At 43.0% G+C, this 17,430-nt stretch overlaps 1 protein-coding gene across 4 annotated transcripts in view; it reads left to right on the top strand.

Moving 5' to 3' along the window:
• The first annotated feature begins 9,495 nt into the window (after positions 1 to 9,495).
• The window catches only part of DENND5B (DENN domain containing 5B), a 214,270-nt gene continuing 206,335 nt past the window's right edge, over positions 9,496 to 17,430 (top strand). For 2 of the 4 annotated variants that reach the window (XM_059185891.1, XM_059185889.1), the window contains exon 1: positions 9,497 to 9,958. In XM_059185891.1, coding sequence (XP_059041874.1) covers positions 9,832 to 9,958 — 127 coding nt within the window. In that variant the 5' untranslated portion in view covers positions 9,497 to 9,831. Of the gene's footprint in view, positions 9,959 to 17,430 lie in introns of all 4 variants that reach the window. The other 2 variants (XR_009356769.1, XM_059185892.1) reach the window with 2 other exon arrangements.

Here is a 17,430-nt window from a genome sequence, read left to right as displayed (position 1 = left end):
ACAAAAGTCTGGAACTTCATACTAATTAGACCAACCTAGGGTAACTGTCCATTCCTGAATCAATTCCTCTTACAAGTGACATAGGTTCACAAAGTGTCAGCCTAGAGCTAAGAATAAGGCCAGTCCCAATCAAACAGTATGAATGCTACACAAGAGGGAGATGGGGAATGGATTCTGATTAAACAGCCACCTTTTAGGGAGGAACTTCCTTTCCTCTGGCCTCCTGTTTCCATAGGGAGGGACTTCTAACAAAGTAACCCCCTACTTCCTCCTCTCCTGACTGGTGGATTCCAAACTCTGACATTCATGCTCATTTCTCCACTGGATGGAGCTAATCTAATTAAAGGTTGCAAGCACTGGAAATTTCGCTATTTTCTTTCTGCCTGGAGATTAAATGGGACAGCAAAACTAGGATAAATATAGATATTCTGTAGGTTCAAATATTCCCTATTGTGTGCCGTGTGAGGGTCTGGCCTAAGGGAAGAGGAGGTTGGAGGGACAAGGAGTAATACGACAAGTATTTCTTTTTTAAAATTTTATTTATTTGAGAGAGAGAAAGCACAAGTAGGGGTAGGGAAGGAGTAGAGAGAGAGAGAGAGAAGCAGGCTCCACACTGAGCAGGGAGCCAATGCAGGGCTCCATCCCAGAACCCTGAGATCATGACCTGAGCTGAAGGCAGACACCAACTGACTGAGCCACCCAGGCTTATTTTCAAATTAAAATTTGTCCCTGCATTTTCTATTTAGAATTTGTTATTGTGCATATGTTATTAGAATTAGAATCCTATCTTACATGCAAAGTCAGTCTCCCTTGATGAGCCCCCAGACAGATGTAGCTTGCATCCAACTTTGGTAACCTAGGTCCCCAGTTCCTTTTTCAGACCCGGCCTTTGCCAGTTTCCTTCTGTGTTGATTTCCTAGGGCTGCTGCAACAAGTTACCACAAACTTGGGGGCCTGGAACAACAGAAATAGATGTCCTCAGTTCTGGAGGCCAGAAGATCAAAATTAAGGTACTGGCAGTGTTGGTTTCTTCTGGAGGCTGTGAGGGAGAATTCGTTTCATGGCTCTCTCTCCTGGCTTCAGGGATCTCCAAGCAAAACTCGGCATTCTTTGGCTGGTGGCAATGTCACTTCAACTTCTGCCTCTATCTTCACATGGCCTCCCTCTTTATGTGTCTCCATGTCCTACATCTTCCTTTCTCTTCTAAGGACATAAGAATTCAGTTAAGGACCCACCTTAGATCCAGAGGCCCTCATCTTGAGATCTTTAACTTAATTATACCGTCAATGACCCTATCTCCAAATAAGGTTGCATTCACAAGTAATAGGGATCAAGACTTGGACATATCTTTGGGGAAGACATGATTCAACCCATAGACACTCTTCACTTCTTGCTTAGTCCAACTCTAGAGACTGTGACTCATATGACTTCTTGAGGCTCACTTCTTGCCCAGACTTTGGAATGCTACCTGTATTGGAGCCTCCCTTCTGCCCCCCTTTTCAACACCTAAATCTTACGACCGCTTTTATTGTCTAGACACCATCTAGAGGTGTGGCCCACCTTGGATCCCAAGTTTGTTGTTATCTGAGCAGGGACTCAGGGTCCTCCAAGTGTCCTTGTTCTCCATTGTTCATTGGACATCACTGAGTGAGGCCAGGTCTAGGGTCTGATGTCCCCACTGGCTGTGTGTGACTACAATTGGTCATGCCCTGCTATATTCTGGGGTGCCACCTAAGAACCACTGGACCACCTAGAATTTTCATTAAGAATTTCAAATATTTAGGGGCACCTGGGTGGCTCAGGGAGTTAAAGTCTCGGCCTTTGGCTCAGGTCATGATCCCAGGGTCCTGGGATCCAGCCCCACATCAGGCTCTCTGCTCAGCAGAGAGCCTGCTTCCTCCTCTCTCTCTGCCTGCCTCTCTGCCTACTTGTGATCTCTCTCAAATAAATAAATAAACAAACAAACAAATAAATAAATAAAATCTAAAAAAATTTTTTTCAAATATTTATGGGTGCCTGGGTGGTTCAGTCAGTTAAGTGTCTGACTCTTGATTTTGGCTCAGGTCATTATCTCAGGGTTATGAGATGGAGCCTGTGTTGGGCTCCAGGCTGGGGGTGTGGAACCTGCTTAAGATTCTCCCTCTAACTCTTAATCTCACAAAACAAACTGAGGGTTGTCAGGGTTGGGGGGCAGACGGGGGTAGAGGGGGTAGGGGGAGGGTTGTGGTGTTATGGACATTGGGGAAGGTATGTGATATGGTGAATGCTGTGAAATGTATAAACAGACCTGTACCCCTGAGGCTAATAATACATTATATGTTAATTAAAAATTTTTTTAAAAATTTGCTGCCAAAAAAAAAAAGGTTCTCCCTCTGCCTCTTTCTCTCCACCCCTTCCCATTTTTAAAAAAGAAAAGGAAAGAAAGAAAGACAAGAATTTCAAATATTTACAATAATATCCAAACACTGGTTTTCTGATGCCATAACTCCTGTTAACAGTCAAATAATGAGATATTGTATGTTAAAATATTTACCTCAATGCCTGGCACATAGAAACAATATGTTCCATGTACTTTAACTTTCTGTGTACCAGGAACTAGACTAAGCACTCTATACCTATTACCTCCTTTGGACTTTATACTAACCCTTATTTTTTTTTTAAGATTTTATTTATTTATTTATTTGACAGAGAGAGAGAGAGAGATCACAAGTAGGCAGGACCCAGGGATCATGACCTGAGCTGAAGGCAGATGCCCAATGACTTAGCCACCCAGGCACCCCCTATACCAACCCTGTTTTGATCCCTATTGTATAAATAAGGAAATTAAAGCTTAGTAACCTTAAATAAATTGTCTTATAGGTAAGGAAGAAGTGAGATCTGAGGACAGACAGTGTGCCTCTGGAGGCCATCCCCGTCACCAGCATACCTAACTACCTCAAAAAATGCCAGCTGGACATGAAAATTGAACAAGACTTTTGTAAGAATTTAAATCAGTTCTCGTTAATCAACTAAAATAATTGAAACTTTGGAACTGCAAAGTTTTCAAATATAGAATGCAATTAAAAATCACCACACGTCTTTTGGCTTTTTTTCTTTTTAAATAGATTTTATTGAAGTATAATTTATATATATTATATATATATATTAAATATATATATAATATATATTTTTATATATTTTTATATATTTTATATATTTTTATATATTTTATATATAAATTTATATATATATATTTATATATAAATATATAAAAATATATATTATATATTATATATAAAAAGTATATATTATATATAAAATATATATTATATATAAAATATATATTAAATATAATATAATATATTATATATAATTATATAATATAATATATTAAAATATATATAAATTATACTTCAATAAAATCTGTTTTTAATAAAATACAGTATGTATTTTAATACATCCATTTTGAGAGGACAATTCAATGGGTTTTGACAAATGTATGTCACTGTGACATGCCACCATAATCAAGATATCAGATTTTTTTCATACTCTAGAAACTTCCCTTGTTGTCAGTTCCATATCCCACCCAACCTCTGGCCCCAGGCTGCCATTGATCTGCTTTCTGCCATTTTCGAACATATATAAATGCGCTAATACACCATGGACTCTTCTGCCTGTGGCGCATTTTGTTCAGCATATTTTTGACAGTCATCACCTGGTTGCATAAGTCAGTAGTTCATTCCTCTTTACTACTAATGAGTAGTAGCTCATGGAATAAGTATACCAATCCACTTACACAGTCATCTGATGATGGCCATCTGGGTTGTACCTCTGTCAAAAGACAGGAACCCGGGGCACCTGGGAGGCTCAGTCGTGAAGCGTCTGCCTTCGGCTCAGGTCATGATCTCAGGGTCCCCTGATCAGAATCCCACATTGGGCTCCCTGCTCAGCGGGAAGCCTGCTTCTCCCTCTGCCTCTGCCTGCCACTCCCCCTGCTTGTGCTCTCTCTCTTTCCCTTTCTGCCAAATAAATAAATAAAATCTTTAAAAGAAAACAAAGGACAGAAACCGCTCATTTGAACAGGAGAATTTAATATAATTGTTAACTAGTAAAAGGTTGTTAATGACTTAAAGGGATACAAGAGGAACTAGAAATAGTAAGCAGGATGAAGGGGAGCAGACTCAGGAGGAAAGAAGGACTTAGAAAAGGATTCCTTGCCCCCCACAAGGCTTTGGTACTGACCTTTTTTTTTTTTTTTCCTTTTTAAGATTTTATTTATTAGAGAGAGAGAACACAAGCAGGGGGAGTGCCAGGCAGAGGGAGAAGCAGGCTCCCCACTGAGCAAGAAGCCTGATGTGGGACTGGATCCCGGGACCCTGGGATCATGACCTAAGCATTGAGTTAGGTCCTCAGGACCTGACTGAGCCACCCAGGTATCCCTGATTCTGATCTCTTTGAAAAGAGTGTGGCCATCATAGGAATGGACAGCCTGCTTGTCAGTTGTGAAGAAACTTTCAAGGGACATGGGCTGGAGCCGCCCCCCTCAGTGGGCTGCAGATACAAGATGGTCCAGGTGGCCAGCAGTGGATCTGTAATAGCAGTGTGAGAAGGCAAAGAACAGGACCTGAGATTGTGGCTAGAACTAGGACTCAGAGGTGAGTGCTACCAAGTGTTAGCACCTATTCTAAATAAAAATATGGAAAAAAAGGAACCACAAACCAGAAGTTAAGTGCCTTCCTGCTGATATATTTCTTGTGGTGTCCCTCCAGTGCCCTCAATTTGACAAAAGCTGCCAGTTGGCTGAAGACAAATGCTTATAAGTTCCTGCTCTAATATCACAAACCAGGGTGAAGAAGGATGGATTCAAACCTGAGAGACAATAAATTGATAGTTAGCATCATTTTTTTTTTTTTAGTTTGGGACTAATATGAATAATGCTGCTATGGACATTTGTAAGAACCAACCTTTGTGATCATATGTTTTCATTTTTGGGGGGGAAGTCCATAGGAATGAGTTTTTCCTGGACATATGCTAACTGTTTGCTTAACTTGATAAGAAGTGTTTGTTTAACTTGATAAGAAGCTACCACATGACAGCATTTTGCACACCCACTAACAATACCCACATCTTTCCCAGCACTTGGTATTGTCAGTCTTTTAAATTTTAGCCATTCTAGTGCATATGAAGGGCTATCTTTTTGTGGTTTTGTCATCCCTGATGTAATTTAGTCGTTCTTTTCATCTCTACATGTTGAAATAGGAATGTTGGGCCTTTTCTCCCTGTGCTTATGGGTCATTTGCATATTTTCTGTTGTGAAATGTTTGTTCAAATATTTTGCCAACTTGAAGAATGGACTTTTCTTACTTTTGAATTGTAAGAATACTTTAAACATTCTGAATTAAAGTTCTTTGTCAGATAAATGCACTGCAAACATTGTAATATTGAGATTTTTGGTCACAAAATATGATCTACCAAAAAGAGGAAAAAATAAGCTTATAGTATTTTTAATATAAGTTTGCTATCACTTCAAAAAATAGATAGGGTGCCATTAGTTTTTATAAGTTTATGTATTTAAATTCATGGAGAGACCTTGAAAATATAGTACAGTAATTACAGCTTCTCTTAAGTTTTTTGAATTTGGGTGGGGTGAATGTTTAGAGTGGTCTTATACATTTTAGCAGGGGGTAGCCTGAAGGTTTTGCCTGATTCTTCCTATTGATAATGTTCAAATCACACTTACATGTGTGATTTGGCTGCAAGTGCCAGAATTCCAATTTAAATTGGCTTAGGCAAAAAAGTTAAACTCGTGATCACAGTACAGGATGCTTGCTCTGTTTGTCTCTCTGTTCTGACCATCAGCCTCATTCTTCCCTCTCACTCTTTCTCTGTATATTAGAAGTGTGACTACTGATACCTAAGCTCTTCAGCTTGTATCGTTGGCTACCTGCAGAGAGACCATCTCAACTCTTGAGCCCTAAGTCCAAGACCAATGGGAAAGGGCTCATTGGCTCAGCCTGGGTCATAAGCCTTCTTCTAGATCAGTCAACTGAATAGAGAGGAGGGAGAAATAGGTGTGAAGTTGTATCATATCACTGTAGCTCCTGAGTGAACAATTTAGATAGAATGAAGGAAAGGGGTTCTCAGAAGGAGGAGGGAGTCCTAAGAAAAGAATGGAATCTACGATAATATTATTGGGGAAAAAAATATGAGACCAAGACTAGATGATCAATGAAGACTAATTTTGACATTTTATGTGAGGTAAAGAGAGAAAAAAAGGTCTAGGGATTTCATTGAGAAAGTAAGGAGACATTTATATGAAACTTCAGATAAACAGGCATAATCAAAATGTCGACAAATATGCCTCACTTTCAAATACTTCAGTAAAAAAACAAATAGATGAAACAAAAATGGTACAATGTAAAATATTAAAACTAGGTAATGGGTATATAGAGGTTCAGTATTCTAGTCTTTAATTTGAAATTTTTTCATCATAAAATGAAAAAATAATAATCAAATTCCAAAGGGATTACTAAAAAGATGTAAGCAGCATATACGAGAAAGATTAGTCAACTCAGATAAAGAGATTTCATAGACTTACAGATATTAAAAATGAGAAGGCCTTTAAGATTGATCTGACAACGCTCCTTCCCCCTTATCTCTGCCTACTTGTGATCTCTCTCTGTCAAATAAATAAATAAAATCTTATTGGCATAAATTCTTATTGGCATAAATTAACCTTTTTTCCTGAAACTATAATGACAGAATATGATAATCAATTCTCCAAATAAACTTTTGTTGTGATAAGATTTTTCCCAGAAAGCTAAAACCCTGGCAGAAGAGAATGTCCCTCAGGATTTCCTTTTGTTGGAATCGTGATTATTTGGCACGTTTTGTGCTGTTTAGAAGTTAAAGTTAGGATTAGTACCTTGTCTGCATGTTCTCAATTCAGGCAGCAAACATACGAGGAACAACAGCAGAATGGAAGGCAATGCTCTAAGTATCTGAGCAATGATTTGCTACCTCTGAAGGACTCTGGTCAGTCCTCAAATGGAGGGCATGATTTAAGCTTGGAGTAGCTGAGCCTCTCTAGGGTCTGCTGTCTAAGGGAAGCTGAAGAATGAGTCCTTGACTGAGCAGTGCTCACCTAATGGCATACAGTGATCTGACTGTTAGTGAAGTGTGGTCCAATGAATGTCTGGGGATCCGAAGTTACTTTAGCAATTCCTTCGCTCTGGGTTTTGTGTATGTGTGGGTGTCCTGGTGGAGGTGAAGAATGGTATTGACAAGGGCTGTCTTAGCATGGGAAGAGGCATATGATCTCTCTCCTCCTTGACACAATTTAAATATTTTGGACAATTTATTTCAAGTCATTTTTTGTTTGCTTAGCTAAATTATTTCTACGTCATTATTTTAGAGGGAAAGATGTTTGCGATGATATATAGTTAATTCTTGATTATCCTTTTATTTCACTGCAATTTAATGCAGAATATACCTATACAGCATCCTTCTGAAGTGATCATTAGGAATGTACCCAGGCATTTTCAAGTTAAGTTTAATTTTATAATGTGTAACTATTCTCTTGAAAGCTTTAGGAAAGATTTTGGAGATTTTCTCTATTTTGATGAGATTTACACTCATAATTGAATGTATTCCGGGTTTCTTTCAATTTTTTCAGCTTAACATTAATGTAGGGCTTACAAACTCATAAATCAGCTGTTTTCTTTCTTTCTTTTTTTTTTTTTAAGATTTTATTTATTTATTTAAGTGGAACAGGGGCCAAGAGTACAAGCAGGGGCAGGGGTAGAGGTAGAGGGAAAAGCAAACTCCCCACTGAACAGAGAAGCCTGACTTGGGGCTTGATCCCAGAACCCTGAGTTCATGATCTGAGCTAAAGGCAGACTGAGCCACCTAGGCACCCCTCAGTTGCTTTTCAAGTGAACAAGTGAACAAAAAATGACATGTCTCATGGTTAGTTCAGAGGTAAATTTTTTCCTTTGTTTGTTAGTCTAGAATCTAACAAACATTTTGTAAGAAGCAATCACCAAAAATAGTTAGGAGAAACACATACTCATCGCAGTCACTCCCTCTCCTCCTTATCAGTGAAATTGTGGTATGTATTTCAGTACCCTCTACAGGAGGAAAAACAATACTTGTACAACACCAAGTTAGCATATTTTCATGTTCATTAATACAGATATTAAAGTTTGTATATTTCTTAGAAGCATCAACAACTTTCTACTACTTGGATAACCTTTCTTTCATTTAATAAAAATAAATTGAAGGGCTCAGTGGGACCAGGGTTCTGCTAGATACTAGAAATGAGACACAGAGCATGACTTCTGCTCTGTGGAGCTTACAATCCAGCTAAGACAAACAGAAAAAGTCATTACAAGTGCTTTGAAGAAAGAGGGCAGGGTGCAGTAGGAGCAAAAGGTCAATTACCCAGGTTGTCCTTCACCCTGATTTCTTGATTCTTCTTACATTTCAAAATTGAGGAAAGAGAGAAAGGATAGAAGGTATAGTAAATGATGGTATGCACACATACCTATCTTCCAGGAGGAACATTATTCAGTCAGAATAATAGCTTCTCAGTCCACGTGCCTGGAGGTTTGTGTGACTACCGGTGGTATTCCTGACGCCCCCCACCTACCCACCCACCCACATTATACCCAAATCCAAAATGAGTAGGGAATGGTGCTGAAGGCATGACAATGTGGAAATTGATCTATTCGATTTTTTAATCTTTCAAAGACATAAAACCTGGTTGGTGAACTCCTGTAGAATGGAATCTCAGAGGGAAGAGCAGAGTCAGAAAGCCATGGCTTTGTGAGGAGCAGAGTTCAGGGTCTAATTCCTGTTGCCTTATCAGCCTCCAATTGTACCTGTAGGGAGAGCTGATAATATCAACTGAGTACAGAGCTGGGGAACTGGAGTGCCTTGGCTACTTTACACTGACCTGAAAAGTGTCAGGATAAATTACAGAAAGGGAGGGGGTGCGGGGGGATAAGCAATTGTCCTTTTAGAAGTCTCAACCCTTTGTGGTCATTGAGTTGACACGAATTCACTGAGTAAGGATGGCTCGTAGATGGGGGTGAGGGCTGAGGGAAAGATTCAAGGACTAAGAGCTTAAAACGAGACAGGCATTTGCACATGTCACGGTTCAAAAGATGTTGATGGTCCAGGCCGTGATGGTAAACGATCTCAGACTTCCCCAAAGCTGCATTTTTTTTTTTTTTTTTTTTTAATTAGGATAGGTAGCATCTTCTTGGGAAGCCAGAATCCTGCGCCGCGGCTAACCCTCTCGGCTGGCAGAGGCCAGGAGGCGTGTGTGCGACCGCCCCCGGCGCCGCGGCCCCGGCTGCCGAGCACTAATCCTGCCCGCGCTAGGCGCTCTCTCGCAGCCCGCGGGCCGCGCGCGCGCGCGCACACGGCCGGAGAGCGCGCTCCCGCCCCTCGCGAGCGCGCCCTCCTTTCAGCCCCCTCCCACCCCACGCGCTGGTCCTCAGCGCCCCCGCCCTCCCAGCGCTCCCACAGCCCGAGCGCCGCTCAGCTGACCGGCGGGCGCCAGACGCCGCGGCTTCCAGTTCGCGAGCGCAGCTGCGGCGGCGCGAGTCTCTCACGCCGACACTCCCCCTGCGCGCCCCTCCCCCACCCGGGACCGGGATTGGGACTGACTGGGCGCGAGCTCGCGGCCGCTTCTCCGGCGCCGAGCGGGGAGCGAGGCTGCGGTGACGAGCGGCGGCTGCGCGGCCATGGGCGCGCCGGTGTCGCCCTAGGACAGGCGCGCGGGGACCGCAGGCATAGCGGCGAGCCTTCCCGAGAGGCGGCGGCGGCAGAAGCAGCGCGGCGGGGATGAGCGGGAGCGGCGCGGCGCCCGGCCCGGGCTCGGGCTCCTCCCCGGCCGCCTGCCGCTTCGCGCACTACTTCGTGCTGTGCGGGATCGACGCAGACAGCGGGCTGGAGCCCGACGAGCTGGCGGGTAAGGCCAGGCCCCGGCGGCGCCGGGGGTCTCCTCAGGGACGCGAGGGACGCTGCGGGGACGCGCGGGAGGCGGGTTCTAGATAAAGTCGGCTCCCGGCGGCGCCCGCTCTCCATCCGGACCGGCGCCCCGGCGGCGATTTAATGACATTGTTATTTATTCCGCGTGCAGGGTGCGCTGCTGAGCCCGCGGGCGTCGCGCCGATGAGGGCGCCAGCCTCAGGCTTTTGCCTCCCAGGCGCGGGGTTATTAATAACGGGGACGGGGGCGGCCTCCAGGGCACGGCCCCCACCCGGCACGCTGTCCCTCTCGCCCGCAGCTGCACGCGGAGGCGTCCGGTGAGTCACCGGGCGCGCTAACTCCCCGGCCTTGCCGCGGTCCCGTGCATCCCACCCCCCTCCACCCCCCGCCTGACTGCGAAGTTTCAGCCCTAGCACGTGACGCGGCGCTCTGGCCCCCTCGGGGGAGGCGGTGACAGACCCCGCTGGGCCGCGGGGGTGGCGTCCACCGCGGCGGTGACGGCCTGCAGGGCGAGTGCAGGCTGGAGGCTGGTCGGACTTCATCCTTGACTGTTCCGGGTCCGCGCTGCTTCCCGCCTCGCGTTCGGCGATGACGGTCGTCACCTTTTGGAATCCTGTCTATTTGGCGGTGTCACGGGACTAGGGAGGACCTTTGATCGCTTGGGACTTGGCACGACGCTTTGTTGGCACTGCCTACACTGTTTCTGAGTTTAATTGTTGGACGTTCTCCCCGCACTTGGGAGCACCGTGTGTTGCTGTTGGGCTTTTCCTGGAGGGGCACCGGTCCCTCCTCTTCACCCATTTGCTGGCGCACTGCAGGGCCGAGCTGGGAACCGATGCTGGCAAAACGGGCGGTTGAAGGATGATGGGGGGGAGGGCGGTACGGAGTGCGCAGCGCCGGGAGGAGGCCGGGGAGAAACGACCGATTTCATTTATTCACGCCTCTTTCTGCTTACCTTCTTGGGATCTGAATCTTTATTTTTGGTGTTGTTAATGGGTGAGACAAGTGACATCTATCGCCTGAACTTTATCTGTGTCAGTGTTGAACACTTAGGTCATAGCTTTCCAGAACAGCTTGCTTTGGACATAGCATGCCTGATTGCTTGCACCAATGTGTATTTTTGTTTTCTCTTTTACTCTTTTTTGGGGGAAATAGAGGGGACTGGGAACAATGTGTTAAATAATAAACAATAGGAAAAGAATGTGTTCAACTGTAAGATACAGTACTGATCCACCTGTGTCTTAGCTAAGCAAGTATCTTTTTAAGCCAGGTTCACAGCAGAACATTTTCAACAAAAATTCTAAGTCTAGTTTTAGTTAAAGGTTTTTAGAAAAGAAGCATGAGTACCAGATTTTTCTGTATGTGTAATTATATAGTCATGTTATTTATTCAGTTAAGATTTCCTGTACATATTAAGAATCGCTTTGTTTGGTGGGGCGCCTGGGTGGCTCGGTTGGTTGAGGCCTCTGTCTTCAGCTCGGGTCATGATCTCAGGGTCCTGGGATCAAGCCCCACATCGGGCTCTCTGCTCAGCAGGGAGCCTGCTTCCTCCTCTCTCTCTGCCTGCTTCTCTGCCTACTGTGATCTCTGTCTGTCAAATAAATAAATAAAATCTTTTAAAAAAAAAGAATCGCTTTGTTTGGGCGCTTGGGTGGCTCAGTTGGGTTAAGCCTTCGGCTCAGGTCATGATTTCCGGGTCCTGGGATTGAGCCCAACGTCGGGCTCTGTGCTCGGCAGGGAGCCTGCTTCCCCCTCTCTCTCTGCCTGCCTCTCTGCCTACTTGTGGTCTCTCTCTCTCAAATAAATAAATAAAATCTTAAAAAAAAAAAAGAATCACTTTGTTAAGGGATATGAAGTTAGAAAACATGCCTTCAGAGAGATCTGGAGAGATTCCTCTTTGGGGATTGAAGGGATTATTTTTATTTTTCTAGAGTCCTTTCTCCCCTGAACATCCTAATCATTTGTAGTAAGGGGTCACTTTGAGGCCTTTTGTCAGTAGTGACTGAAGTCTGTATGCTTAGTAAAACTAAAACAACACCGGTAGGTGTGGCCTGGGACTCTTAAGGCAAGTGCAGATGGCTTTAACAAAAAGTAAGCAGTAAAAAATTAATTTCTAATTCATTTTAAATTTCTAACTGGCTTCTCTTTTTGGAACACTATGCATGAATGTGGATGCTTGAGAGTTCTGCTTATAATTGGTGTTTTGAAGTGATATTTTTGTCTGATGATATTTAAGTATCAGTGATTCATTCAACAAATAGTTTTGAAAACCTTAAGGTGTAGATTATGTTCCAGGCACTGGGGACAGCTGTGAACAAAGCAGTCATAAATCCCTGCTATCATAGTGCTTACATTTTAGAGTGAACAAAATGAAGACACATAGTTTGTTACATGTCAGTAAGTGCTGTGAAGGAAAATAAAGCAGGGAAATGAGACTGGGGTAGTGCTGAAAGAATGGTGGGATGGTGGGGTTGCAGATTTTAAATGAGATGGCTAGGGAAGGCTTCACAGAAATGGAGACCTTAGACTAGAACCTTGATGGAGGTGAGGAAGCAAGCCACATAGATTGTCTTGGGGAACAAGATTGCAGGCAGGGGAGACAGTTCACAGGGAGACTGAGTTTGAAGAGTGCCTCGTTTGTGCAGGGAACAGTAAGGAGGCCAAGGTAGTTGGAGCTGAGGGAGGAGGAAGGTAGTAGATATGAGCATAGAGAAAGGGGAGGGAAGATTGTATAGGGCCTGATACATAATTGTTGAGCTTTTACTCTAAAGTGGTAAGCTACTGTAAGGTTTCGAGCAGTGCAATGAGACTTGATGTACTTTCTAAAAGGATTGCTGGGCTGCCTTGTTGATTAGACTGTTAGGGGCAAGGTTAGAAGCGACCAGTTAGGAGGAGGTTCTTTTTTGGTATGTGAGGTGGGAGGTGTTCCTGGCTTAGACCAAAGCAGTAGCAGTGAAGTGGTGAGAAGCTGGATTATTTTGGCGGTAGAACCAGCAGGACTTGCTCATAAGTTGGATATTGTATTCATATTCAAAGAAAGTGATCAAAGATAACTGTAAGATTTTTGGCCTAAACAATTATAAGTGCCTCTATTTACTGAAATAAGACTGAATGAAGCAGGTGGGAAAGATGAGTTCAGTTTTGGACATGTTAAGTTTGAGGTATCCGTTAGACATTCAGATGGAGATGTCATGTAGGCAAGGCATCTCTCAGGGATCAAAATTTTTATATAGATGTAAGTTGAAAGCCATGAAATTGGATGACAATACCTAGGGAGTGAATATGGATAGAAAAGAGAAGAGGCTCAAGGGTTGAGTCCTAGAGACACTCCAACATTCAAGGTGAGGAGGATGAAGAGGAAACAACTGAAGAGATTAAGAAGTATGGCCAGTAAGATCAGAGGAAAACAAGAGAATGTAGCATCACATTACCAACTAACCATCTTCTTGACTGTTTCCACAGGGCTTCATTGGAGAGGAGGAAACAAGGCCAGTGAGTTAGGCAAATTAATCAGGAGGTTGTTTCTGTTTTGCTGCATTAATTTCAAAGTTAAATATAGTTAAGTTTCTATTTTACTTTTATGGAACTGATCTATTTTTATCGCACTGTTTCTTAGCAAGTTGTCACCCTGCCTGTAGAAGGTCTAAGTTCACTTCTGTTAAATGTAAGTTCTACTGATTGCTTTATAGACCTTTTCTTAGCATAGGCATGCTCCTGGAATTCACACTTCACAGGTGGTGAGGCATTGAAATAAAATTAAGGACACAAGACTTATGATGAAGTAACAGTTAATAGACTAAAACCTTATAATAAAGTTATTAGGACTGTAGATTTTTTTTAGACATTCCTCCTAGTGAAGCTGAGTTTTACCAACAGTGGAAAAAACTTCTTTGGTATATATATATTTATATATATATACATATATATGTATACATACAAACACACACACACACATACACCCCTTGATATATTGATATTTCCTATTATCCTTTCTTTAGTTCATCTTAACTGTTGTGCTTTTCCTACTCACTGTATATTTTTAAAATGCACTTTATCCATAAATAATGTTTCTTTAGATATTAAAGTAGAAACATTTACATTTTCTTTGTTAAATATATGGAAAAGGTTTTAAATTGATTATTGCATAAAGAAGAAAGGAGGTATAAATGGAAGTTGTTGGAATTAGTTGACATGTTGGAAGGTAGTCATCATTTGAAATTTTCTTTCATGCTTCTCATTTCCTCGAAGACCTAGCTGTAGGAATTTACATGTTTTTTTTTTTTTTTTTTTTTTTTTTTTTTTTTTTTACAGCACAAATCTTCTAGGCAGTGGAGAAATTAAGGACCTTTATTTAAGTAATATAAATGTGCAAGTCCCCATAGTACCTTATACTTATTGTTTAATCAGTGAATGAGTATAGAGTTTACATAGGAGTTCACAAATTATGTGGTGGCCAGAATATTCTTAAAGCATTGCAGTGGTAGTTTGGATTTAGTTCTGCTGAAGAGTACTGAAGTATGATGGGTGCAATCCCCGTCACAGGCCCTTTTTGAAATCTCTTCCTTGGTGCCTCTATTTATTTTTAGCTTTGGTTTTCTTGGGTGTGGTTTCCAGAAGAGCTTTGGGGCAGTGAAGACCATGGTCTAAATTCAAATACATTTAACCCTTGAACAGAGTTGGGGATTAGGAGTGCTGACCTGTCCAGTACAGTTGAAAATCTGCATATAACTTTGGCTCCTCCAAAACTTTAACTACTAGCGTACTGTTGACTAGAAGCCTTACCGATAACATAAACAGTCAAATAATACACATGGTATATGTTACATATATGCTGTATTCTTTTTTTGTTTGTTTTAAGATTTTTATTTATTTATTTATTTGATAGAGAAAGATCACAAGTAGGCAGAAGGCAGGCAGAGAGGGGGGAAGCAGGCTCCCCGCTGAGCAGAGAGCCCAATGTGGGGCTTGATCCCAGGACCCTGAGACCATGACTGGAGCTGAAGCAGAGGCTTAACCCACTGAGCCACCAGGCGCCCCTATATGCTATATTCTTAAAGTAAGCTAAAAGAAACTTTTTTTTGAAGATTTATTTATTAGAGAGGGAGTGCGGGCAAGTGTGGGGGGAAGGGCAGAAAGGAGGCAAGCTGACTCCCCACTAAGCAGGGAGCCTGACATGGGGCTCGATTCCAGGACCCCGAGATCATGACCTGAGCCAAAATGAGGAGTCTGATGCTTAATTGACTGAGCCACCCAGGTGCCCCAGAAAAAAATATTTTCTTTAAAGATTTATTTATTTATTTTAGAGAGAGAAGCATGCACACGTGTCTTTGGGGCAGAGGAAGAGAATCTTTTTTTCTTTTTTTTTTTTTTTTTTTTTTTTTTTTTAAAGATTTTATTTATTTATTTGACAGAGATCACAAGTAGGCATAGAGTCATAGAAGCAGGCAGAGAGAGAGGAGGAAGCAGGCTCCCCGCCAAGCAGAGAGCCCGATGCGGGACTCGATCCCAGGATCCCGAGATCATGACCTGAGCCGAAGGCAGCGGCTTAACCCACCGAGCCAATCTTAAGCAGACTCCCCACTGAGCAGGAAGCCTGACGTCTCACCACTGTGAAATCATGACCTGAGTGGAAAGGAAGAGTCAGAGGCTTAACTGACTGAGCCACCCAGGCACCCTGAAAAGAAAACGTCATTAAGAAAACCATAAGGAGGGGCGCCTGGGTGGCTCAGTGGGTTAAGCCGCTGCCTTCGGCTCAGGTCATGATCTCGGGGTCCTGGGATCGAGTCCCGCATCGGGCTGTCTGCTCGGCAGGAGCCTGCTTCCTCCTCTCTCTCTCTCTGCCTGCCTCTCTGCCTACTCGTGATCTCTGTCAAATAAATAAATAAAATCTTTAAAAAAAAAAAAAAAAAAAAAAGAAAGAAAACCATAAGGAAGGGGGCGCCTGGGTGGCTCAGAGGGTTAAGCCTCTGCCTTCTGTTCAGGTCATGATCTCAGGGTCTTGGGATCGAGCCCCACATCGGGCTCTCTGTTCAGCGGGGAGCCTGCTTCCTCCTCTCCCTCTGCCTGCCTCTCTGCCTACTTGTGATCTCTGTCTGTCAAATAAATAAAATATTAAAAAAAAAAAAAAAAGAAAACCATAAGGTAGAGAAAGTATATTTACAGAACTGTACTGTATTTAGTTTTTAAAATCTGCATGTAAGGGGACCTGTGTAGGTTTGAACTATGTTGTTCAAAGGTCACCTGTACAAAATTTGGTTGATACTGACAATATCATGCCATAATAGTTCTGAAAGGGACCTTAGACATCATTTACAATGAAGAGACCAGGCTGAAAGATGAAGGATCCTCTCAGAGAACACATATGACAAGCAGCAGACAGCAGACTAGTTGTTCCAGTATACTGTAATTATTTTATTTAAGCTTAGAATTGAGATGAGTTTGACTTGAGTTTAACAAGCATTTTGGGCTTGTCTTTATTCCAGACTGCATGTCCTAGTTAAGACTGCTAAAGTATGCCTTTAAAAAACTGGCCTGCTGAGGCACCTGAGTGGCTCAGTGGGTTAAAGCCTCTGCCTTCCGCTCAGGTCGTGATCCCAGGATTTGGGGATCGAGCCCCAAATTGGGCTCTCTGCTCAGCAGGGAGCCTGCTTCCCTTCCTCATTCTCTGCCTGCCTCTCTGCCTACTTGTGATCTCTGTCAAATAAATAAAATCTTTAAAGAAAAAATAAAGTATTAAAAAAAACAAACTGGCCGGCTGTACAGGCTTCATGGGTTAGAGTTGCCCTGATCCGACCACCATTGATAGTATCTTAGTTGTTAGTTATCTTATCATCATTAATCTTAAAAAATAAAACTGCCAAGTTATTTTACCAGGAAAAGTGGATTTATTCAAGAATAGCAAAGAATTGTGATTCAGGACATGCAAACTACAGCAAAATCTTAGGCAAGTCTGGAGAAGAAAGAGTACCCCTCTTTTTGTAGAGGAAAGAGGAGAGTCAGGAGGGGCTCTTATAAACAAAAAGTCCATTGGGGTAAACTGGGAGTTCAAAATGTAGTGGCTTTTCAGTGTCATTGAGTTGTGACAGTCTCTTATTGTCTGGGCTGTTGCCAGGTAAGGAGAAAATCTTTATTTCTCCTGCTGAGGTGGTAGTTGGATTTGCAAGGTCTCTCTGTTGGTTCTGCAAATGAAGACATTGGTGGGGTATGAGAGCTCCCTCTCCTGGCCTTTGGCCTCCAATTTAGTGAGGTTTCCCTTTATGCAATTCATACCACCCTTGGCCAACAGTGGATTATGTTTGGGAGTTTAAAATGTTTGGCCTGGGGGCGCCTGGGTGGCTCAGTGGGTTGAGCCGCTGCCTTCCGCTCAGGTCATGATCTCAGGGTCCTGGGATCCAGTCCCACATCGGGCTCTCTGCTCAGCAGGGAGCCTGCTTCCTCCTCTCTCTCTGCCTG

Source organism: Mustela lutreola, chromosome 8 (genome assembly GCF_030435805.1).
Source record: "Mustela lutreola isolate mMusLut2 chromosome 8, mMusLut2.pri, whole genome shotgun sequence".
NCBI classification, from domain to species: Eukaryota; Metazoa; Chordata; class Mammalia; order Carnivora; family Mustelidae; genus Mustela; species Mustela lutreola.
The sequence above is the reverse complement of the archived record's forward strand: the minus strand, read 5'-3'. Positions and strand labels throughout refer to the sequence as shown.